General features: G+C 36.8%; 1 protein-coding gene across 5 annotated transcripts in view; it reads right to left on the bottom strand.

Annotated features, from left to right (window-relative positions):
- LOC113065631 (MICOS complex subunit MIC19-like) overlaps nt 1-27,313 on the bottom strand; it is a 56,758-nt gene that overhangs the window by 25,265 nt on the left and 4,180 nt on the right. For all 5 annotated transcript variants that reach the window (XM_026237056.1, XM_026237066.1, XM_026237074.1 and 2 more), the window contains 2 exons: nt 21,938-22,031; nt 14,503-14,674 (listed from right to left, as the gene is read on the bottom strand). In XM_026237056.1, the coding sequence (XP_026092841.1) occupies nt 14,503-14,674; nt 21,938-22,031 (266 nt within the window). The remainder of the gene's footprint in view (nt 1-14,502; nt 14,675-21,937; nt 22,032-27,313) is intronic.

The raw sequence follows: 27,313 nt of genomic DNA, 5'->3' as shown, positions 1-27,313 counted from the left end.
AGTCGTTGACCGTTTATTCTGGGCCAAGTTTCCAACATTAGGATTCCTCAGAAAAGAAATGCAGAGTGGCAGGTGCTACACCGAGCAAAATGTTTGGCATTGTTTCCTACCAGATTTTCTGGTGTATGGAACTAGAAGTATCTGAATAATCTAAATTAAACTTATTATTTCACTGTGACAGTGAGTGCCAAGTTTTGAATACCAAATAGATATTGTTGATGTGTGAATGTGGGAAGTTGTGCTCCATTTGCTCATATGACTTGTGTCAGTAGTTCAGAACGAGTTGTTTTTGCAGCTTAGTTTTGATCCATTATTATTATTATTTTTTTTAACACAGTGAAGAAAGTTTTGAGTTCTGAATGTACATGCTTTCGGAATACAATGAACTGTTATTTCGAAAGGTCAATGAAAAGTTGATTTCTTATTATATGACCCATTAAAAACGCAGCAATCCCTGAGAAAATGTTTGTGCTGTTGTCTCCCACTCGCACCCATTATAACATAAGCTTTCATTGCATGACTCAATGGAACATTCAGGTCATTTTCATTCTAAAGTTTACGCACAATGCTATAAGTGCTTCAACAAAAAATACAATAACTGTAAATGCATTTCCCATTCGTTCATCCACATAGATGGATGAGCCAGACACCCAATGTGCCACAGACAGACATTAAGTTGACTATAATCTAAGCCATTCTTTTAAAGACACAACCAGAGATATCGACAAAGGAATCTTCTGTAAAATGAGCAATAAAAACAGATGCCCAGTCACATTTATCATTCTGTATCTGGTAAGTGAGAATTCAGCACTGCCCAAAGCAACAGATGGGCTGCATGTCCTCCAGCTCAAAGAGAAAGAAAAAAAAACTTATAATACGTCAAAAAACTTTGTTTTAATTGCAAGCTCGCCTCTTCCCACACAATCTCCGCGCTCGCATAACAGGATGACTTCAGCATCATCGCAGCAGACCCCATGGTCAAATTAAACGGGTCGTTTAGAAGGAAGAGTGTCTTGCTGAATATCAATTAGCTGCAGCTGAATAATTAAGAAGAGCAATGTTTTTAATTAGCCGAGTGCTGCAGAGATTGAACTAGCGTGGAATGTACCGACATAACAGGTAAAAGCATGTGCTGCGTCAGGGAGATATTTTAAAAATGCCTCGTTCTTCCTATTTCCATCAGTCTACAGTATCTCCATTCACTGATCTGTCATCTGCTCTCCAACGCAAAGTACAGTGACGTTTCGGCAGCTAAACTCGGGTCCGGAAGGTTCGTGCCTTCCCTCATCTCGACTTGAGGTGAACATGGTCTTAATGAAGCGGAAAAAATGCTCGCAAGCAGAGACCAACGCATGAGACAACAAATCAAAGCTCTTTGTTAAAAATGGCGTCTCTTTCACCATGACCTTCGACAACAGAACCAAACAAGGTCAGAGTTACTCAGGCCCCGGCATCCATCACAAGAAACTCAGTTGCCAGAACAAACTCTGGAGTTCACACGTCCAGCAGGCACAGGTTGAAGGTCAAATGTCGGGTCACAGCAAGCCTGTTAAGATCTAATTGGCACTGAGAAGAACAGGAATAAAGTTATAATGAGAGAGCGTAAAAGTGTAAGTTGGAAGAAAAACGTGCAGGTTAGAAACCGAGAGTTTCCAAAAATATGATGATTAATATCATGGCGAAACTGTTTCGGGAAGCTCAGTGCAGATAAAACATCAACATACCTTTAACAAGGTCGATTTATGCATGGCAAATAAAGTAGTCCTTCAGATTTCGCACAGTTTCAAGCGAACCATTTTACTCTACGGAACGATCCTTCGCCCCCTTGAGATCACATCCTGCTAAAAGGTGTCTGGGAAGCTGGTGTATTACCCAGCAGTCTGTGCTGCTATGACAGGAAGGGTCAGTGGATAATTGAGAGGGATGCTGAACAGAGGTCAGAGGTCATTCTTGCGTAGGCAGGAGTTGACGGCCCCCTGTGTAGGTCTGGACATGTCCTCCACTGAGACACAATGGGGGAAAAAAAATTAACTGTCCTGGCAGAGTCTGGGCCTCATTTTCTGTGAGCAAAGATCAAATTAGCGGTCAACCAGAAGGCCTGTCCTATACTATTAAAGGGACCAGATACAAAGATTTCCCAATATGACTTGGTGGCCTATATCCAAGACCCCACTCTACGAATGTCTTGGTACTCTGACACCATGATCGATCCAATGCCCTAAAACACAGAGCATGTACACGCTTCTCTGTCCACCTGTCAAGAAGTATCTCCGTCCGATCCATATGAATTGACAAAGTCACCCCATATGCTCACAGACAGATTTATCAAAATCAGTGTCTGGTCTTGGAATATTGTCATTTAAATATTTTGTATTCTAATCTCAAATATTGCCAATTTATATCGGTTACTTGTTTAATGCAAGTACCTTTCCTAAGGTCATCAGATCACCAAATATAATCAAAAACGGCCACTTTGAGTGGTTAAAATTGTTAACATTGTAGATGTGTAAGGCCTGTATCTAAAATATTATTTTTCTCCCACCGTACAAAACCCACATCAACGCCCATGTTCATACGTAAAACTACATTTTATAATAAATATGTTTGCATATGTTTTTTCAATAATGTTTTTCAGCATTAACAGCCAGGTCAAATTTTTTTTTACATGATTTACATGAACGTAATGTGACATATTGCATAGCCGCGTGCTAGATTTACCCTTGCTGTAAAAATGAAGGACAGAGAAAACAGTTGGTAACAAGGTGTTACAAGGTGTTTCTAATATGTGGGATGCCTTAATATTAATGAATACAATTTGTTTTGTTTGTTTAAAAAGTACTATATATAACTGTAATTATATACTATATAGAACTGTAACTGGCTGTATTGATTAGTATTAGCAGTAGTAAAAATACGTATGTATACATAAGAAATTATTTAAACAGTAAATATAGTTTAAATAAATTTTATGACATTTAACATTGAAATCATTAAAAATGAATTATATTAAGACGGCCCCTTTTTGCCGTTCAGACCAATTAGTCACGTGAACAAGCTTACAAAAATGTTGAACGTGGACACAAAATTTGGTGGTGTGAACGTACTCTAATTTTTTCATATGCTGAATGGCTGTGTGTCAATGATGTTTAGAGCCCATGTCACTGTCTGTGCCAGGCCAGCTGCCAGTCTACGGGTCAAAAGTGGACCAACCTGATCACAAAGTTTGATTAATTGACTGATCAGCAGCCCGAGGTATTAACTGATGGCTAAAGCACTTTTCAGCTCGTGTTATCTCTGCTGAGGCCATATGGGGAAAACCATGGGGAAATCAAATCATCAGTCACGTTCATGGAGAACAGTCTCTAAGGAGGGCTAAGCCATCTATTATCAGACGAATAAAGAGGAGAGAGACACCCCTGTAGAAAGAGAGGAGCAGAGGTAGACAATAGAGAGGAGATCCAGGACAAAACAAAAGAGTGTTCCTCTCTTATTATCTAACTAGAGGACGCACGAAAGGACCCAAAAGGCAGAACAATTGCCTTTGGAATAAAGTTCTCCCTCAAGGGAACAAGGGAACAAATAAGAGGTGAAAGAGAAAGGGATAGACACAAAGACAGAGAGAGAGGGTCAAGGTAAACCTGAGATACATAATTGAGAGAAAAAGAAAGAGAAGTGTGGCTGCCCTTCAGACATGCAGTTGACTTTGGACTTCATGCTGATGGTGACCGCATGACTTTTGTGTGTATGACCTCAGTCAGGCGGTACTGTAACGAAATGGAGCTGTTTACATATTCATGTCCGCTGGGGCCTTCTGGGTAAAGGAGGGCTGCCCTTGGGTATCTCCCAGTCAACTTTATTTCCATGGCAGTTCAAGGTGAGCCTTGTTTGACCATTTCTGTCTACAATAACTAGTCTTTCTTTTATCACTTGCAATGATGAGAGAGATGTTTGTCTTTTTATACGCCACCTCTATGGTTTATTTTTTTTAAGAAGAAAGGACTTGAATAACCACAATATCATTTTTTTTTTTTTCAAGCACCTTGCTGCAAAACAAAACAAGTCACACAGAAACAAGCGAACCAAAAAGCAAAAAACAAACAAACAAAGCAAAAACAAAAATGAAACAAAAACAAAATGCAAAACAAAACACAAACCAAACAAAAGAAAAGAAAAAGGCCATAACAAAACCGAACATCTGCTTTAGTTTTGGTTAACTAAAATGCATACTTTTAACCATAAAAAAAAACAAACATTACAGCTACCATACAACACTAAACTAAAACACTCACAACTTGAACAAAATAAAAAGAATTATTCTGAGAGATACACTTTCACACACAAAAACTGGGAGTGAAAATTTAGATTGTGCTAAAAGATTCTAGCGCAGATCTGTGACCGATGGCAGGACAGTAACTCCCACGTGGCCGCTCTCGGTGCTCACATCTTCCCAATTAAAAGGCAGATAAACAGCAAGGCTGTGCTCTCACCACACTCTCAGCAATTATCAGCGTGCCTCAATTCACTGTGGAAAGTGTTGTCTTCATTTGCAAAAACATGTTTTTTTTTAACTGTTTTCCTAATGCAGATGACATGGAAACAAAATGAAACGGAGGCAGCTGGTAGCAGCAAGTCCACAAAGAATGAATCAAGGGTGAATAAAGCCAATGTCAATATGGGCATTAGTGGAAATCTAATTATAGTATTTGTCCATCTGGAGAAACCTCATGAACTGGTCCATTCGCATCCGGGTACAGCCCTTTTTACTCAAAGACACATGTTCAATCATGTTTACTATGTAAATTTAGGAAGGGATAATGTACAGTCGGCCGGTCGTTATCGCAAAATGAACCCAGACGGCGGAACAGGGGTCTTAAATCACCCTGAAAGGGTTTATTTAGCTATAATGACCGTCTGACTGTACATTATCCTCTTTATTAAAAGTCTACTTACCAAATAAATGAATAAATAAATAGACTTGAAATATCGATTCGAGTTATTTAATTACACTGGGAAAAAAAAGAGACTGTGTAGTAGAAAGAAAAAAAAAGCTCTGTGGTCTTTAGAAAAAAATATTTATGCACAGGATTCCAAAACTGACCAATCAGAAACAACTATTTTGGAAACGTGTATAACAGTTTAACTACTAAAGATACTTCGATCTCAGCGTCCTTCACCTCAGCGCAAAGTCAAATTACACCTTTATTCATTGTACAGCTCACAATGCTTCGGGCAAAATGTAATTGCAAATCTACGCCCGTAATGAAGTGTTATAATCAAGGATTAGGGTGGCGGATAAGGATAAGGAAAGCCCAGATCACAACAAGCTCCACTCCACTCATTTCAGTCTTTCTGGAGCTCTGCTACCTTTGCAGAGAAAGTGATTTTTTCCCCCCTCATTTTAGATAACTGGGGAAAGTCAGTTTCAAGATTTAAAATGAGGTCTAAAAATAGCAGTGTTTTCAAATACCTTCTCTCTCTAGAGGCATGGCTACATGCAGAAACCCTCCTGTTGCCTTTTGGGCTGTAAATTGACTTCACAAGCTGCTCTGTCAGAAAGCAGCTTTCCTGACACCTGCTGCCATCCATCAATCCAACCCTGGCCGAAGCTCGTGGAAACGGGCGGCCGGCTGAGCCAATTAGCTGCCGGGGTGAGCGCCGGGCACCGATGCCAACCGGAGACCCAGCCAATTAGGGCCAGTTTCAGAACACTGGCACTGCATGTGGGCAGCAAAGGCTACAGAACTCAGTGAACAAGAGGGAATCAGCAGGGAGTCCAAGCCTAGAAGGAAACGAGGGAAAACAGACACAGAAACGCGCACACACACAAAGCGGGACTGTACGTTACACACCTAATTTACTGAAACTGAAACCAACCATCCAAACACCCACACATTCACATGCTCAACATACACGGTTAGTCTTAGATTACCATAAATACGAAAAAAAATTAATAAATAAATATGCAAGCCTACCTCACTGCAGTGGCATAACATCATTTTGAAGTCACAAATTGAATCCATTGTTAGTTTGCATGTACTGCCATTACAAAGCCATTTGATATAATGGTGGTGGGGGAACATGTTACATGCTGACTAATCAGACAGCTTTTTCCAAGTAATACAATTTAATTAATGAATAAACTGTTTATTTATTCATAAACTATTTATCTGTTTATGAAAACTCAAAATAAAGTAGGTTACTGATGCTAAATTAAGTACCACGCATAATCTTTATTTAAAAAAAAAAATGCAAACATGTACATGCATCTTGCTCACATGTAATCTTTTTGTATTCAGCACAAACAGTGCTACAATAATATTATTATTGTAGCACTGTTTGTGCTGAATACAAAAAGATTACAAGTTGGCCAATAGTATAAGTAGCTGAAATAAGCACAAATATCAGGAAATGTTAAAACATCTCAACGGCCCCAAAATCACCTCAGAACCCAGAGGGTTAAAATAATGTATATAAAAAGTTAATAAATCATTTAATAAAATAACTTTTATTTACATCATTTCTTCAAATTATTCTCTGCATAAGCTTGCAACTTAATTATAAATATTTTTAAGAATCAGAAACATTGTAGACATTCACGAGTCTGTAGTTTTTCCAGAGCATTGAATCTGCCCACTATTTGCATGAAGAAAAATGTCTCTCAAGTTCTTTGGTTTCGCAGCATGTTTTAATTCATCCCCATAGTGGTTATGAGATGTTGAGATCAACTTAGGACAACTGAGAGACTTTTACGGCTCCAAAAAAGGATGCAAACGGTCATTGATGCTAAACGATACAAAACAAACTTAAGAACCAATGTTGTTTAAACTTTTAAACAGGATTAGATAGTGTAAATCGAGCTATTTTATCTTATGGAATACATGTACACATCTGTTATCTATATAATTGGTTGAAAATCTTATAGATCCTGGAAAGGTTATGGAAACTTTTAAGAAACCCCAACCTGTATGAATACTAACACGTTTCCATTTATACTGCAGATCACACACACACACCACCCCGCCCCACTTAAGACTAAAGCTGAAGAAAACTCATTTCTCAGACCTCTTGAGCAAGGTAAAGAGGGGGAAACATTTTTTCCCTCCCCAAATACCACCTACTAGTACATCCAATTCAAAAACCAGCAAGTTCTCTTTAATACCTGGGAAATTAAATTGTGGGGTATTATCAGTCAGGGCCAGTCAGCTGTATCTAAAATGAAACAGCATTTGAAGCACGCAGATTTGCAAGGGGGACGCTTGCTAAGGCTGGCGCTATTTGAAGGCCGCCAAAAAGAAGAGAGGAAGAAAAAAAGAGAGCGAGCGAGAAAGAGAGAGAGGTTGGGGAAGGGGACATTTGTACTCTAGAAATACAAGCTTAACTGAAGTGGCGTCTGCAGACCATCCAACCATCAAATAAAAACATCTGCAGACTCTAATAGGTTGAGCTGATTGTAGAAGTCGAAAACTCGATTTGAGATCAGAGGGGGGAAAAGCTTTAAAAAAAAAAAAAAAAAGTCAAGCCATAGTTCAAACTATCAACTGATATTAAAGTAATACTGTTTGTTAAAAGTGCAGTTACATAAAATGATTCAGATCATATGCATTCACGTGAAATGAAGACTCGGTTCAGTAGTCAAAAAATAATTACAGTAATCAATAAAAAAAACTAATTAATCATGACTAATTGTAAATGAAACCGTTTAAAGTAGTCACACCATTAAGTGTACTAAATATACTGAGCGCACATGAAACAATTACCACAAGAATTTTATTTCTTTCTTTTAAAGGATGATAATTATTTTAACTGTGGCTTAAGTGTTAGTTAAGTGATGAATATTTTGGCACGAGAGCTTTACACAATCAGATAACTGCTAAACACTTTCGGGTGACTGCAAAAACAACAATCCCTGGTGATTTGCAGGGTGAGGAAATGTCAGGCATTTTATGCTTTCTCAGGCGCACATTTCAGGAGCTTTTGCAAGACTGTCTGTTCTTTTGTCTCAACAAATCACGTCGCCAGCCATCGAATCAGTTGCATCGGTCACTGAGTTGGAGATTGATGACTCTGCGTTTGATTGAAATGTTCGCCCCAGGGTTTGCCAGTGTCTGAATGAAATGATATGCGTTGTGATTGATTGGCTGTCCTGAAAGATCGCTTGAGGGCCAGAGTCAGTGAAACCCAAACACTACCAGACTTGACGAGTTTATTAATGTCTAGAATCGCTGACAGCATGTATGGTCGAAGAGATACACGAGAACTTTTCATCACGGTGCAGGAATCACAAAATGTCATTGCAAACATCTACAATGAGCAAGTTCGATATACTCAACAAGTCTACGGAAAAAAATGACACTCTAGTTGGGAGTCTAAGGAAAAACAAGCGATTTTAAGGGTAAAATAGCATCCATTCTTGCGTTCACCCAACAAGCTGACGGACAAAAATCCAGAACCGCAAAATAAGAGGGCTTACCACATAAGTGTACATTGCAAGAACTTTTAAAAGCTAGCAGAAGTCAGGGTCTTTTGGGCTGAAAATAACAGAGATTTGTTACTAAGCTGGTGTGCTTGGAGGAAAATGATTCATGGTTTCAGGTAGAGTCAGCGCTTTGTTTGAGGAGAAGGAGAGCCATCGGAACAGCGACCTCAGAGCTCTTGGCTTGGGCGAGAAAATTGGAGAGGCTAATTTGGACGTGCGAAGACCGTTCCCGGAGAATGCAGCTGGCGCTTACACTCAGCACTCAGCTATTGTACGTGACAAACAGTGTTTGAAGTCCAGAGCACGGTGTGAATTCTGATGAGAGTGGGATCGATATCTCCTTGAACGAGGAGTGGAAAAATAAAATGCTCATAGAGCAGCACTGGTCAGCTTAATAGTTCACAACCTTTGAAATACAAGCTGTGTTTCTCAGGCATTAGGCTCCAGTCGTCTCTGAGAAGCAAGTCCTGGAAATGTGGTTTTCACTTGGTTGCCAAAATCAATTTTTAAAACAATATTTTGAATATTCACATTAACCACAATGACAAAATTACACAACTTTGTGATGCATACACAATTAAGTTTCCAATAGACTGTATCATTAGATTTGTTTCAATTGGTTTCAATTTAGTAAATAAAGAATATGAGAATAACTGCATTATGGTTGGTAATAACAGTGCTGCATTCTGTGCTTTCATTTAGCTGAAGCTTTTATCCAAAGCGACTTACAATTGCTATACATGTTAGAAATCATGCCTCTGGAGCAACTAGGGGTTAAGTTTCTTGCTCAGGGACACATTGGTGTCTCACAGTGGATTCGAATTCGGGTCTCTCACACCAAAGGCATGGGTCTTATCCACTGCGCCAACACCACCAATTTGTAATGTGTATATATGTATATAATGAAAGTAGTATTAATGTTTAAATGTGTATATGTACATCAAGGACACATTAAGAAAATCAAAATTTACAGTATTTATAATATTCAATTTTTTGTTACTTTCTGTTCATCAAAGAATCCCAAAAATGTTCAGTTTTTCATTTCAGTATAAGTTTTCACAATAACCACAATAATAATAATAAATAGTAAAAAATATAAACTACTGTACAAAAGCTTAAGATCACGAACACTTTTTAAAAATAAATTAATACATTTATTCAGCAAGCACATTAATTTGATCAAAATTGACAAATACATTTTATGATGTCACAAAAAATATATCAATTTCAAATAAATGTTACTTTAAATAAAAAAAAGAATAATATTGTGAAATATTAAGACACTGTACTTTTGATAAATTAAATTATAAATACATTTAAGAAAATTAGTCTTGGTAAACATAAGTAACTTCTTTCAAAAACATCACAAAAAAACTCAATGACTCCGCACTTTTGAATGGTAGTGTATTTGTAAATTATTTAATTATATAAAAATATCATTAAAATACTGTAAATCAATGCAAATATCTAATAAACACATACAATCATATATAATAACGTTTTTTTTCTGAATACAAGTTACTATCAAAAACCAAAAGCAAACCATCAAGATGTTTAGGGCCCAATAGAGTTCTAAAGACAAAGTCAAGGAAATCCTGCTGTCTATACGACCTGCCTATGCTTAGACGGCTCCAACCCAAGAGAACACGACTAATACCGTAAGAACCCAGTGGCCCGTGTAAATGTCCCATGAGTGAGCGTGTACACCGCCTGGCTAATGCATTTGTAAAGCAAACTGCAGAAACCCTGAAGTGTGGCACTGCGCCTCTGACTCGCAGTGAGAACGCATTTCAAAAGCCTGATTGATGTTTAATGATTGAACGCCTTGCAGTCAGCCAGAAACACGCTCAGAGGAAGGAGCTAGGACAAAGGACTTAACAAATCATCTTTGAAAGGTCCATCTATTCAAAGTGTGCTGAGAGCAGCAGAACCATGTACTACCCCAGCAAGGACTTTCAAACACTTATTGATGTTTTGGAGGCAATTTAAACTCATTTCAATTTCCAATTACTAACAGGTTGAAAATTACTTTGTGATAAAAGAATAATGTATTGATCAACTCACTATATCTTGTGCGTGTGTCATGTTTATTAAACATAGTCTCACTCTGTTGATGTGTGAATCAATTTTTTTTTTTAATTCAGCAATGAGGTCATTTACATGCAAAAGTTATTGACCTACACATGCTGCTAAGCAAAAAGACATCTAGCCATAACTTGGAATCCAAAAATTGTTGGATGGGAAAAACAACAAGTGTGAAGGCCTCTAGAAAGTCCCATTTGTAGTTGGAAACCGTGAGATTACAATGAAAGTGTGGCAGGTTAGTCTCCAGCCTTTCACAGGGAAAAAATCATTTCAAGGAGGAAAAAAAACCGAAATAAAAAGAAAGAGTTTTATGATAGCACTGTCAGAACAGATGATTACATGAGAAAAAGCGGCATGAATCTGGCGATAACCCTTCAAATTCTATTAAAGAAGCTCCGCTCAAAGAAGAACTCCAAATTGAGAGGGATGAAATGTGTGTGATGATGTCCGTGAGTGAAAATTTCTGTTAAGAGAAAAAGACAAGAACCTGTCCACCTAATTTTCCTCTGTGTGTTTGTGTGTGTGTGTGTGTGTGTGTGTTCCGTTCATACTGAAAGGAAAAGACATATATCAAGACATGTCTAGTTCTCCTCATTGATCCATATTATTTATTTACACCTACACGTCTATTTCCTGAATCCTTGATGAGCAGTGAAAAGTGCAAAACACTCAAGGCCAAATACTTAACACATGATTAAAGCATCACAGTACTGTATACGAGCAACTATTTACTGACCTGAATTATTGTGCAACATTTTACAGTTTTACAGATCCTAAGAAGTCTTGCATAGACAGACCTCTGAACTGAACATCCAAAATAGTCCACAAATGAGCTTATTCTGGCCAAGAAACATTGGTTTTGACAGGAAGCAATCACATGATTGACATAATCTGTTAATTAATCTGTAATAATCTGTAATATTTGTTTAATATTTTTATTGTCAACAGAAGACACCAAAATTGGGGGGGGGGGATTATCAACTAGAATTTTAATATCATATTGAATGATAGGTAAATTGCACTAGATATGCAATATTTTAATTATTTAATTAAATTAGATTTGATTGTAATATAGTATAGTCAATGTAGGCGTCCCGTATTCGGGATGGGGTGACAGTTAACAGGTTAAAATAGGTAAAACATGGTGGAAAATATAGAGCTCTATCATACACCCGGCGCAATGCGATGCAAGGTTGAAGCAAAGTTGACTTTGCTTATTACACACAGGGATGCGCATCACACAAACATGCCAAATATGAAAAACAAAGGGATTACAGTGTAAAAGAATATTATTGTGTAGGCTACATAAATGTAAAAAAATATATATAATGGACAGTCATTGCGTGTATTAGAATTAGGCTACCTATTTGTGTTTATTAATCTACCTATTGTAGTGTTCGTGCAGCTCTGTAGCTGATCGGTTTCTATGCTTGAAAAGCATTCAGCTTTTCCGCCAACAAATTCCGCCATGTAATAGCTATCCGCCATCGCGCGAGCGCATATCACTCTTAGAGGGAATGGGAGATGATACTCTGATTGGTTTATTGAATGTTACACCCATTACTTTTTAAGAGAATAGGGACAATGCATTCCAGAAACGGACCGTTTTTTTCATCATTAAAATAGCAAAAGTGGATTTGGACACGCCCTGAGCGCACCTGCGCCGTGCGCTTTACACTTTGCGTTGAGATCGTTAAAATAGGGCCCATAGTCTTTTCTGTTCAACCAAAAATGCAAAATATGCTGATATTTTTATTGAGATAACTAAGAAAACGAAAATGAATTTACAGTTTTACTTCTGGATATCAAACTGAAGTATATTAAACAAAACTACCTACAAAAGTAGACCCACAATATCTGAAAGGACACCACAGAGACAGATTCCATATCTGACAGTCTGACTCTTGATAAACCCCATAATATTGAGTAACACTCATAAACCAGCAATTTGTTACTCGAGTATGCTTCAATATTGAGTCCCAACTGCTGGCGATTTTGTGTGTATTATGCTGTATTGCAGTGGGTAGGGATTGAATTAGAATGGATTGTTTCTTTGGGCAGCTGGGATCCATATTTGTGTTTGTTTCAGCTACAGTTGGTCAGTTTAAAATCGAGACGTGGTCTAAAATCTTTCAAAGAACAAATGCAGAAATGAAACCACAATGAAGAAAACATTCTTGCACACAAAGAGCCCCAAGCCGTCCCCTCCTCCTTACATTGTTTAGATTTACCCATCGTTCCCAATGACGCTTTCCCGATTCTCCCTCAACACACACCTTCCTTCCAGCCGTGAATTACAGCACATCTCACCCTCATCCCAAAAATGATTCATTTTTCTATTACAGAGATGACTGTGTGAAATGAGCTATGTAATCAATACCATACGTTTGTAAACAGCTCCAGTTCTCCGGGGAACCTCTTTTTTTTTTTTTTTTACTTCATGCTCAAATAATCTTTGCCCTGTCAAAAGCAATGGAGGGGCCCCACGTCTTACAATGTGTTTACAAGGGCAATTTAGCCACCTGCAAATAAAACTACCTTTACCTCTAGTGTGTGTATACACAGTATTTCTTTTGGATTGGCATAGAAGATATAACGTTTATCAATAAAGACGTTCATGAATATTTTTCTATGCATGTGCAACACTTTGTTGCCCCTACGTAATCTTTTTTATGTGTGATAGTGTATTAATATCTTGTTTGGATTGAATTAGATAGACAAGTGGAATAAGGTCACGACCAAGTCACAACCTCTCTTTACAGCTGCCCAGTTCGGGAAGAAAAAATGGCATTCAAACTCTTGATTGTGTGTTTTAAAAGGCCAGTTCACTTCAAATGAAAAGTATATCATTTACTCTCCCTCATGTCAAATGAACACAACAGGAGATGATTTGATGAATGTTCACACTGCCCTCTTTTGTAAGTTAATTATGTCACACTTCTAATTTTTGGATAAACTATTTTATGGGTTCTACGTAAGCTACGCAAGTAAGCTACAACAGCTTAAAAAAAGGTTTACGTAAACGAACACTTTATTTCTTATTTGAATTCACGACAACTGTCATTCTTAGGATTCTCATAAACATAGAAAGCATGGACGCATCCGAGACTTTCAAATGTGTGGGAAAATCATGCAAATGAACTAATCTTTATAGGTATTTTTATAATTAATTCCTGAAAAATTGCTATTTGTGAGTGAGCAAATAAATAAATAAATAAAGCAACAGCAACTTGAAAAGTCCTTTACATTTAATGGTAACAAAAAGTATAAACACTGAAAAAAAATTCTGGAATTATGGGATTTGAATTAATTTAGTATTTATCTGTTTTTATTATTATTTTAATACACTGTGACTACTAGTTTCTGTAAATTAAAGTAGTAAGAGTAACTTTGTCAATATAACAGAAGTACCAGAATTATCTTGGGAGGCCTTAAAATAATGTCTTTGAGAAAGAAGGGCTAAAATATATCATGCTATATTTTCAATAAAGTGTTTCCATCGCTCTCAGTGCCAGGATGAATCAGTGCCAGGCTAAATTTACATTCAACGACTTCCTGTGATGCAACATTTTTTAAAGAGCGGAGGTCTATGCCTGAAAGGAAAATTCATCTAAAGCAGCAAAAATGAGATTTTTTTGGCATAGCCAACTCAAATCTGTCTTTCATAAACTGAACAGCAAAAAAAAAAAAACACTAATGCATACAAATTCATTTATCATTCAGAGAGCTTTCTGTTCGCTCTTTCTACAATGGCAGTTGCTCTCTTATGTCTCTTGACTGGATATTGACATAACTGAACAAAGAGGTCAGATGTCATCACTTTTGGTACAGTCCTAAAGATTTAAAAATCGGATTTATGTGCAGTGTGAATAAAGCCTAAGTACTAAGCTGTTTACAACACAGACAGACTCATGCAGTTCAGTGTTTGGGAGTTTACTCACATATATCTGAGCTTGCAGTCTTTCATCCTCGGCTGTGATTCTTTCTCTCAGTATGGCTTTCTTGATGCTCTGCTCTTTCTCTAATGCAAGGATCCTGCTCACCTCGTCCTTTACCTGGGCTTGAGCTTCTGCCTGGGCCTCAGCATGAGCCTGGGACTTTTCTTTTTCCAGCCTAAATGTAAAGTAGCACAGAATACAGAAAACTTCAGATCTTCAGTCAGCGTTAACGCTATTCAAACGGCTTCAATTTAAAATGAAACCATTTGGTTTTATAACATATGAAACATATTAGGAATGTCAAAATCACCAGTAGTTCAAATATTATTAAGTCAAGTCAAGTCCAGTCAAGTCAAGTCAAGTCAAGTCCAGTCCAGTCCAGTCAAGTCCAGTCAAGTCCAGTCAAGTCCAGTCCAGTCCAGTCAACTCAAGTTCAGTTAAGTTCAGTTAAGTTCAGTTAAATTAAAAGTCTTCCAGAAACCAAATAGATGTCTGATTTCGAATGAAGGTTGAATGGTCAAAATGTGCAAAAATATGTATAAATTCAAACACATAATTATATCATAACCGGCAGGACAAAACAAGCAAAAAACAAAACAAAAAAAACATATCGGCTCATTAAGCTTTTAGTGTAAATGCAGCCTAATAGACCTGCCACTGTCTATTTTGTTGCTAACAATAAATCATACAACAATATTGACAACAAAAAAGAAAAGGCACTCAGTATTCTTGGCTGGATCATTTTAAGAGCTTTAATAAGCCTTCTACAATCAAAAATGAACATTAGGCCTGAAAAAAAAGAAAAACCATACAGCTAATTTTAATTATAGGCCTGCATCTTAGTCAAACTCAGAGAGCACTGAATCACTATAACACATTATGTCTAATAATCATGCACTGAAGACTATGCCAATAATATAATTAAGAGTAATTTGAAGGCTACATGTCATTGTTCCACTTTAATTAGTTAATTAATAATATATGAGCGAGTTCAATAGCGCATTGGTAAGATACATTTTTCTAGTTTAAACTTTTTTTTGTTGTTGTTTGTTTTAAATCTCAAAAATAAGATTAAGATTAAGAAATAAGATTTATAATTTTTTGTGCTAGGCCACACATATCAAATGCTTTGAATCAAAGTTTGGGAAGAATATGGTTATAAAGAAATTTACCAAAAAGTAGAAAATGAGATTTTGAATACGTTGCCTCATTTGAAGTTGTCTAATAGGTATGCGGCGGTAATAATTCTTTGATGTTTTTGAGATAATCCTGCGGAGCTATTTGGAATTTTGAGCTGGAATGTTGAGAGACTTTATGAGCTGTCACCCGGTTCTCACAGTTGCCTAGCAACCTCAACTGCACCATCAAGCAGGAGGTTTGATTTGTAAAGTAAACTCAGGCAAGATACAAACTCTAATCTGGATGCTGTTTTCAATCCAACAGCAGCCATGTAAAAAAAGAGAAGAAAAAAAAAACAAAGAAGCTGAAAAGGGCAATAAGGGAGGGTATAATTATAACACTGCCGAAACAAACACAAACAAGTGTGTGAGATTTCCAAAGATGTGCTCAAAGTTTAAACAATACAAACATATATAATAATACAAAAAATATATTTAAAAAAAAAAAAAAAATACTGAGGGAACACTATGTAAACTTAACACAATCGATAAAAGAAAACAAAACACACACACACACACACACATATATATATTCTAATATAAAGTCATTGAAACTTGTAAAAGTGCTTAAACTTCAGAAAATATTGACTGTCAACATCAAGAGATAAAACAAAATATTATATAATAATTATTTATATATATAATTATATATATATATATATATATATATAATTATATATATATATATATATATATATATATATATATATATATATATATATATATATATAATTATATATATATATATATATATATATATATATATATATATATATATATATATATATATATATATATATATATATATATATATATATAATATATATTTTTTTCATGTTGTATGGGTTGTGTAATTTTTTTCAAAATGTTTTTTAACTAAATTTATATTTTGCTGTTTTTTCACAATAAAAAAAGAACTACAGTTAAATTTAAAAAAGAGTTTAGGAATGCAGCCGGATTAATAATAATAATAATAAAAATAATGATGATGATGATGAGAATAAAATATGAAGATTCAAATTATTTTCTCCTCTTTCTGATTTATTTCTCTTTTTCTTTCTGAATTCTGATTTTTTTTCTTGATCTTTTCTGCCACATTATAAAATGTGATCTTGATACCCCAAAGAGTATGGTCTCGATTCATTAAATATGACAGAAAGCCACAGCAAACTCTGATTTATGAATAATACGTGTTAGTTAGGCATGTGTAATTTTACTTGCAACCAAACAAGAATGAGTAAAGACAGAAAGAAAAATGAATATTTGGTGTCGTCCAGTTGTGTTCCTGTGTTTGTGAACAAACACATCATTGAGCATTTTGTTCTCCTGAGAAAAGTGTGAGCGACTCCAGCCATGTCCAGTTTCAGTCTACTGAACTGGACACATATCAGCACAACACATCCATCATTACTTCCCTCTCTGGTATTGTGTGTGTTTACGCCATCTTCCAGGACTAAAAATAGGCCAAAAGCGTCAAGTGAGCACAATAGTGTCGCTTGCAGGGCAAAAAAGCACGGGCCACTCAAATCCAATTATGTTCATCTATGAATATGCTGCAATTACAATACCTATATGCACCGCCCAACATCACACTCTCAAAATAACGCTGCAATTTCCTTCCTAATTGATTAAAGGGATACTTCATCCAAAAAATTTAATTTGCTTAAAATATACTCCATCTTAGGCCATCCAAGATGTAAATGAGTTTGTTTCTTCATCAGTGCAGCTTTGTAGAAATGTATCATTGCATCACTTGTTCCTCTGCAGTGAATGGGTGCCATCAGAATGAGAGTCCAAACAGCTGATAAAAACATCACAACAAGCCACAAGTAATCCACACGATGCCATTCCAACAGTGAATGCATTGTGAAGCAAATAGCTGCATGTTTGTAATAAACAAATCCATTTTTAAGAAATTTCTGTCTTCAAACCACTGCTTCCTCTATTCATAGCACTGCTTTCTCCAATGTAGAAGCCATATTGTTTCAATCAGGAGAGAAATATGCACAAATCAAATACTGGTTACATGTGGAAACAGTCCAAAACAGTTCCAAACAAATATGATGGTGGATTTTGCTGAAAATTTAGCAAAGCCATTAAATCACTGTGGATTATATAGACTTATTTTTAGCAACAGTTTTAAGTTCAAATTCCTTAATGAAAGTTTGATTTGATTTGATTCTTGCTTCAAGATTTTTGCTTCAAGACATCAAATGATGGACAGCAATCGTGTTGTGGCTTATTGTAATGTTTGTATCTGCTGTTTGGACTCATTCTGACGGCAGCCATTCACTGCATAGGACCCATCGGTGAGCTAGTGATATATACAACATTTCTCCAAACATATTTTGATAAAGAAACAAACTCATCTACATCTTGGATGGCCTGAGATGGATGGCTTTTTTGGTTGAACTATTCCTTTAATGCAGGTAGGTGAGGACCTCTAAAGCAAAGAAGACCATACAATTTCTTTAGCAATAACCTGATCATTATTTCATGACAGGAAGACAATAACACAGACAAGATTTGTTAGTCAGAGCTGAAATAAATGAGTTGTACCACCCTTTGATTGGTAAGACTTGAAAAAAAAAAACAAACATTTCCACACTCTGAAATACTGAGAGGCTTCTATTGAAACGGACCATACAGAAGAGAGCATGATTTAAAATCAAATAACTGCAAAGCAAAAAGTTTCTAAATAATTCAAGCTATGTTTCAGAAACCTATCTCAGTCTCTCCATCTCAATAAATAAACTATGCTTTGATAATGTCAGCCGGACAGTACCTGAACTATTCGGCTATCCTTATGTCCTATGGCTATTTAATGTTACACGGCATCCACGACGTCTCGAGTCTCATCTTAGAAAAGGTCTGAATATCAACAGCTGTACAGAGACTGGCCTTGGTACGTAAGGGACCAGTATAATTTACCATTTGTTAAAGCCGCACACCTCTGTACACCTGCAGGAGCTGATCTCACTTCCCCTCCGCTATCCCACCATCTGTGGGCTCTCTCCTGCAATTTAATTCACCGCTTATTCCAGACAAAACGGATTCTGACACGCCTGTACAAAAGTTATAGAATGTTTCCCTCTGCGACAGCATTTAAAGGAGCCATGCATTATTAATGAGGAAAAATAATGTGCGAGAATGCAAGGTTTGAATATTTCATGAGCCTCCTGCGCCCCCTCCATGGCTGCTGGTCGTGTGGATGTTCCTTTATGGTCCTCACTTGTGTGTGTGTGTGTGTGGGGGGGGGGTGTTCCCCCTAGGAAAAGACTAAGAGACTGATTCTGTAATTGTCAAATAATGAATAAACGCAAAGCTACGCGCCTGTAGCTTTAATTACATAATTTGTCTTGGCCAGTAGTGGAGCTTCTGCTGTGGATTCTGATGGATTCAGTGCAGGAACTTTTTGCCAAATTACAGTTTTTGTTAGATCGCTCTCAACAGATATGAAAAGCTCCTCCTCATTCTGAAGTTGGAGGAGAAAAGCGAGGAATAAATAGAGCAGGGGGTGATTAAGTCACACAGTGAAATGGATGAAATGAAAACAAACACACAAGCACCCAGCATGCCTCTGGGGAGAGGGAACATACGCCTGTATTTCAGCTGTGAAATGAGAGTGTGCAGGAGCTGCAGGCTGGATTGTGACAATGAGTGAATTTAACATGTGGGCCTGTATCCTCATGCATGCACTAATGCATATATTAATATGCATATATTAAAGGGAAAGTTCCGGCATAAAATGAAAATTCTATCATCAGGCACTCAAATTCACGCTAGGACTTTCTTCGGTGAAACACGAAAACACAATTTCTGAAGGATTTCTTGGACAGTCTTTCTATAATAAAATATAGAAATACATACATACATACACAAAGCAAGCAAGAAGTAAAGAGCATAGGCTGTTGGTTGAGGTGAGGTCAGGGGTGATGAGAATGGGTTCATGCCCTAAGATGCCCCCTTCTCTCTGGCTGTGTCCCTGAGGACTGTGTTTAATCCTCAGAGAGTCTCTGTGTGGATGAGAACTGAGGTCTTTCTGCTGATGCAGCATTGTGCAGGTCAGCCAAACCCAGTCTGTGCTTTTGATCTGCAGAACGGTTCTGCTCCAGTGCCTGCCGCAAATCTCTCATTAGAAAGGCCTGCAAAGAGCTCACACACACAGGCCTCTGCAGGAAAAACACACACACAGACCTTCTGCAGTTTATCCACACACACATAACAAGCAATTCTGAGCAAATAGTTCATCGTGAACTCATCTAGATTTTATATAGATTTGTTAATTTTTGGTTTAGAAAGGTGGATACAGAAAAAAGAGCCTCTCTGAGAAGTTTAATCTAAGTTCAGCCCCTATTATCACTGCTGCAACAGCTATACACACACACAGACAGACAGTTCAGTCACGACACGCACTGTTTTTTAAGCATCCTGTATTTTACATTAAAACTTAAAGAAACCGTTTTACTTTTAAAAAAACACAACTCGAGACCCTGCATTCTTTTTCCCTCCATCTACAGAAGCAGTCGTTCAGGCAACCCGCCCACTAATGAATTTGAAAAATATGTAGTTGTCTGATCCTTAACCTCTTATGTTTAGCATATATTCACACTCTCAAACAAAAACAAATGGTCTCACACAACAAAATACATTTTGCATCATGAAGCACACTTATAACAATACACAACAGATACTTCCATTTATATTTTCAGAACTAAGTTTAACAAAACAAACATACAGGACAGCAGATTGGTTAACTGACTGTTCACCTGATTTAATTGAGAAAGAGAACAATTAAACAATGAAGAAAGTATACAAACAATGGTCCACCTGAAGGTGAGGTTGGAGAATGCCGATATAAGGTCTTCAAACCCAAAACCAGAGGCTAATTTCATTCAATTCAATCCTGCAATCTCCTAAGGGGACTTTTAAAACACAACACATTCTAGAGAAGACAGAAAAAGGAATGAAAGAAGAAATGGGAGTTGGAGAAAGCTAAATGGAAGACAACATTAAGGACAATATTGATTCTGTCTTTCCAAGCATGACATCATGGTCAATAAAGCCCCTACTTTCCCTTAATGGTGTTGCCGGGGCGATGGGATGGAGCACTTTGCCTCAGTTGCCTCAACAACAATGCTGTAAAACAACACACCCTGCCCTTAAATTTACTTTTATGGCCGACAGAAAATAAACTTCCTGTCAATAGCAATTTCTGCAGGTCAGAGTGTTGGCCTTGTTGAGAATAACAGTATAAGAGGTACTCGGGATGACAAGGACACGAGACTCAATGCTGGCACATCCATCACAAGCTTTAGATGAATAAAATGGAGTGAGTACTTAAGGAAGTTGCACTTTATGTGAGTAAAGTGTATTGGTTCAACTAAAAGGTTTGGAAAATGATGACTGTACATGATGCAGAGATATTAAAGGCCAAATGAACGTCAAAGTACAGCCACCTACTTGCAAACGGAGAACAGGACAAAAATGGAAAGACTAAGCCCTCACCAGTGGAAGCTAATAGATCATCACATCACGCTACCTCACTTTCATGCATGATTAATTGCTTTCACAAAAAAAAGGAAGTAATAGGGAAAAAGTGAGCGTGATGTGCTCAGGAAAGTAGGCAAGTGGATCCAGACAAAGCCCTGACAGGTCAGTGTCCCAGTTTGACTGTTGATGAGACAAAAATCTCATTAAGGTACACAGCTTCTCTGCATCTTGCACTGAATTAAACAAGAGTTTCATCTCAACTCATAAACTTGACCCAACCTTTCATTTTAAGCTTCATAAAAAAATATCAAACTTCATGTCTGACAAAAGATCTAAAATTGCAGCCATTTTCAATATTCTACAGGAATTATATAATCCAAAACCTGAAGATGAGACTTATTTAAATATTGTGAACATTGATTGAATTCTATACTCAAAAATGAACTGAAAAAAGTGGCCATTTTCAAATAATTTCCTTAATCTTAATTGTTCGCACCATGGCCAGAGAGTTTTCTGAATTTAAGAAATATCTTAATTTGTGTTCCGAAGATGGACAGAGGTCTTATGGGTTTGGGACGACATGAGGGTATGTAATTAATGATTGGGTGAACTATCCCTTTAAGCAATGTGTGTAGGCTAATTCACTAAACAGAGACATGTGATTTCTAAGGACACCAATTACAGACAGGAAGAACTAATCTGAGCTGTTTGGTGACTGCTGGTATAATGCATGTAAGAACAGTATAAGTGTATGCGTGGATAGTCACCGTTGCCTGAGCTCCTCCCGTGCCTTTCTCCTCTCTTCCTCCAGGCTTTTCTGCAACTCTTCAGCGATCTTTCTTCTCAGTTCAGACTCATACACTAAACAAAACACAAAAACATCCACATTAGATGTTGAGCTGTTGCTTATATGCCATATGTTTATTCCAGAGTGTTTGATTTTGCTGTAGCATTTCATAGGAGGTCTTAGAATGGCAATGTCCTGTGGGTAACAAAGTAAAATGTTGTATTGTACACTTTAAGTATCTTTGAGGCAAGTTTGTACTTGTTTGTAAAGAAGTTTGTAAGCGAGTACAGTGAGGTAGAATGGTATTTTGAGCCCTCAGGACGTCTCTGCCTTATGAGGCAAAGCGAAAGAAACCGAAATACAGAGGACAGGGGTCCTATACGCCTATGCACTGACAATGACTATAAAAATCACTTTCAAACACACACACTTAAAAAAAAATACACTTTTCACAACTTAGCGTTGATATCAACACCGCTACAGTCAAACGTGTCAGTGTGTGTCCTGTTCTTTATCTGGATGGCTAATTATCCGTGAAAGCACAGCAGAGATATAAAATGGACAAACTCTTAGATGCCAGTCGAAAAAAATAAATAAAAAACAGCAGTACCGCAGCACTGCAGAGGCCTGGAGCTACTGCATGACAGGAAGTCCAATTGTTTGGCAGATGGAGGCACAGGCTTATATAGATTGTAAAAACAACAAACGCTTAGTCTAAAATAATACAAATAGAAAATAAATAAATTTATTAAAAAAGTACTAAAGTAATCGTTCCTCATAGACATGCCCAAGTGAAATCTTGTCACAAATCCAAGTTGAGTCTTTCATGACAAGTCTAAAAGGAAATATAAGAGGTTTTACTTAAATCAAAAGATCATTTTATCTTTAAAATCATGCACTTCTGAAATAAATAGCTTATTCATTATTCACTAACTTGTTAAGGGCTGGATCGTTTAGCTAAAATAAATAAATAAATCTAACTCTTTGGCAAACTTCTTTCTGTAAACAGCACAGATTTCTCTCCCAACAGTAAATAAATGAGAATGTTAACTATGGTCATTAAGATTTGTTATGCAACATATTGAAAAAACATTTTTTTTCTTGGACACTATTGAGGTTTAAAAGTATCTTATCCAGAGTAAACAAAACAAAAAACAAAAAGACACAAAACTTAAAACAAAATACAACACAAAATAAAATAGAAACAAATCAAACAAAAATAAAAGAGAAACAATACAAACAAGCAAAACAAAACCCAAAACTAAAAGCAAAAAACAAAACAATACTAAACGAAAAGTCTGTCAAATCTCAAGGCAAGTCCATTTCAATCCATGCCTCAAATCCTTAGTTCAATCAAATTAAAGTCAATACAAATAAATAGATTTTTATCTCTACTGTACATATAGAAGTGCGAATAGAGGTCTTAAAATGTTGAAAACTTTTTTAATGACTCTTAGATGTATTTATACTTAACATATAAGGAAGACGCAGTAGCTGGCAGTAGTTTAAAGTGATGTTTTATAAGCAGCCGCCGGAAGGAGCAGTCACTATGGGTACCATATGGTTTGGTTGCATAACAATGTTCATTTTAGAAACAATTTCAGACTATAAAGCCAAGAGAGGAAACGTGTTGGGAGAGAAACACTTGAAGTTATCACATACACCAACCTTCTTCAAGACTAATGAGAAATCCTCCTGTTGCAGTGACAATGTTGAAGAGGAAACCAAAATTAATTGCGGACGCTGGCAAGGCATTTATCACACAGCAGGCTAGCGTAATGGATACAAGCTGACAGGTGCTGTCTAAACCTCAAACCCACCAGATACCATCAAATTAAAGATATAGTGTGATAACGGACATCCTTCACCAGTACCACAACTTTCCAACTCTTTGACTGCAGTCCTTCCACAACGCAAAGGATCATCAGAGCACACACAACAGATTCACTCACACTGCTTAAAAACTGGCAGGGATGGTAATGAAGACAGAGAATTTGTAATGTTGATGAGTAGAGGTCAAGCAATATTACTTCTCAATGGCTGATACTGATAACTAGAGAGCAGGACCTATAGGTATAGGCTGAAATAAAGTGGGTTTCATTCAATAACTGTGCAAAATAATTGTCCATGTAAAAATTCCACCAATGACCTACTGTAAGGTTACTTCGTTAATAAATAAATGCAGTGATATAATGTATATATACATTTTGAAAATTAGATTTCTATATGTTAGAATCAGATTACATTAATATAATGTGATGAATATAAACACATTATCAGAGTTGCAGTGCAGTGGACTGAGCAGTTGCTCAATATCTAAGATATACAAATATATATAGATATATGTGATTTACATATATAACAGCATGAACATTTTAAACAAAAATACATTTCTATACAATGATAGTGAACAGAACTCAGTATAATCAGCCAAACTTCTCAGAAGAAGAAGAAGAAAAAGTCTCACACACACTTTTCTTCCTTTTCCATCAGGCTAATGACTTTTTTTCTGTGTCACACATTCATTCACGCTCTAGGTTCCCATAATTCATTAATTTAAACTGGGCTTTAATATTTAAAAAGGACCAAGAAAGGATTTCAGTGGATTCAAAGGATAACCAGCTCATATGTTAAAAAACCATCTGAGAGTCTTCAGGGGGTTTTCGCAGGAGGTCACAGAGAACTCCAGAACAGCATTAACCGTCTGGGTGCACGTGTCAATCCTGAGCGAGAAGAGTAATGCTTAAAGATGAAAAACTCATCATCTTTAGATATTTCTCACTCCTTTACTCCCTCCTTCACTCTCTGACGATATTTTAAAAAGTAGCTTCTGGGCAGTCGGGAGGGAGATAACAGACAGAGACAAATTGCGTGTCTCATAAGACGTTTCATTAATCTCCAGACCTGAGAAGAGGAGGGGAAGGCGGGGCTTATCTAAACCATTACACATTCCGACATAAAAATGAGTCTCAACATCTTTCCACGCACATAAAGAGACTCCCGGGAATATCAAACAAGGTGATCTTTCTTGTCCTCAGCCTACACTTCCATGAAATTTGTGAAGAAGATAGAAGTTTCCATGAAGCATCATGCAAATGGGGCTAAAAGATCATTTCATTACAGCGCATCACATGCATAGTGAGCGTCCCTCTTTTTACTCTCTGAACTTGTTGCCAATCTTCAAGGAGATACTTAATATGTAACGGCAAGAAAAGTGTGTTTATGTATGGCTGAGACAAAGGAGGATTCGTGTGCAGGTAATTAGAGTGTAATGGAAAACGGTGTGTGGGCCCTGCGTATGAATATTCATGTTACGCTGAGAACGTGTAGGAGGATCAACCTTGACCACGGTCTAATCACCACGCGCAGGGACTCTGCTGTGATTTAGCGACGGTCTCGATCATCCACAGCTTCTCTTAATACCTCCACTCGTGGGCGCACATAATCAATGTCCATCATTAAGGTCACAGCCTTTGACCTCAGAAGATGAGCCGAGCCTCTTAAGGCAAGAAGAGATGTGACAAAGAGACAGAATTTAAGGAATGAGTCATCTGAAAATGTCACTGCATTTAGTTTAGTTGAGGCTTAATGTTTCTGTATGGTCTTTTTTAATAGCTACAAAGATTAAGTAAGCATTGTTTGGTAATTGTTCACCACTTTGTCATTTCACCAAAGAAAAGCAGTCAAATGATGAGAGAGTGAATAATTATAGTCATGATCAAAAATTGCTTCCTTCTGTGACAAACAGGTTTTGGTCAGCTATGCTAAAACTGATATTAAATCCATTGAGATTCTGCAACCAAATTTTGCTCTCAAATGGCAGTATTGGATTGATATTGTTTAATGTATTCCTTTTTTTTTTTAAGTAAATAAGCCTTTAAAAGCAGTTTTCTATCATTCAAATGCTACATGCAACACTAAAAGAAAAATACATACAGAAAATAACTTGACAAAAAGGCATTCGGCAAAAAGTTCATCGCTTAATTGTTCTCAAAGATCGCAAAAACCTGAAAGAACTAAAAATGGTCTAATCTTCGCATTCTTCCCATCAATAAAACATTTATAATAACAATAATAAAAACAGCAACATCTATTATTATTATTATTATTATTATTATTATTATTAAGCAAGTGAAGTCAAATAAACAGCAATGAATGTTCTTTACAAGAGTTTTAAAATAAATAGTTCAAATAATTAAATAATATTTACAATGCTAATGTTACAATTAACGATGAATGATTGAAGTTGCTTTGGATCAAACAATTTTCTAAAAGATAAATATTTGTAAACAAATAAAATAAACTATATATGTGTGTGTGTTTGTACTTTTTTGTGTGTGTTGCATGAAGCATTTCAATGACCGAAAGTAGCTTTTAATGGCTTATGTAAGTGTGTATGTATTACAAACACACACACACACACACACACACACACACTAGTAAACAAAACATACATACAGTACCTGTACAAAAATACATGCACATACACACACGATAAAAGACATGTGATTGCTAAAACGATAAAAAGTTTTAGCAAGCAAGAAGGGGTGGGATGAGAGCTACTGGGTTCACGGTTTCTAAAAAAGTATGACAAATGCATTCTGGGAGTATTTATGTAATAAAATGATGTATATTTATATAAATTCACAAAAGAGTTTCTGTCATCATTATACCATGGAAGCATGAGCGAGCAAGAAAAAAAAAAACATACATGGGGGAGAGAGAAACCATGAGATAGATTGAGATGTAGGGAGTTATAGATAGACGGATAGAGGGGAAAAAAAGTGTGTGAGCCTCTATGGTAGAGCTCATTAAGCAGATCTGTGTCTCATTAACAGGGAGCTGTCTCGTTATGTGTGATGCAGGCGGGCGTCTTTTTTTCCCTCTCTTTAAGTAGAGCCAGTTCATAGTGTCAGCTCCAGCCCACAGACTCTGCAGGTAACACCACTATTAAGGGCCGAGAGGGCACACATAGAAATTTTCACACGTATTTGAGCTGACAGTTTTTTAGAGCCACTGTTTCAATACATATTAGATGTGCTTAATTATGTGGAGGTGGAAGCGACAGCGCTCACAGCTCAGAAAAAGTCAAGACATGGAGGAAACACAATGACCGGCTGCACTCAGAGTCCATTTTAATCATAGCTAGTGTTAAGATTTTGCAGTTTGACAAAAAGACACATGCTGATGTTTTGAATGAAAAATGTGTTTAAATAAATTTCACTGCACTAGCCCCAAAAGAGGAAACGCATCACTCTGCTATAATGAATACACTGCAAACTTGATGGGGACTTCTACTGACTTGGGCTTCATTTACACATGTTAGTGAAGTCAACAAAACTGTAAAGTGTCCAGT

Source organism: Carassius auratus, chromosome 4 (assembly GCF_003368295.1).
Source record: "Carassius auratus strain Wakin chromosome 4, ASM336829v1, whole genome shotgun sequence".
NCBI classification, from domain to species: Eukaryota; Metazoa; Chordata; class Actinopteri; order Cypriniformes; family Cyprinidae; genus Carassius; species Carassius auratus.
The sequence above is the reverse complement of the archived record's forward strand: the minus strand, read 5'-3'. Positions and strand labels throughout refer to the sequence as shown.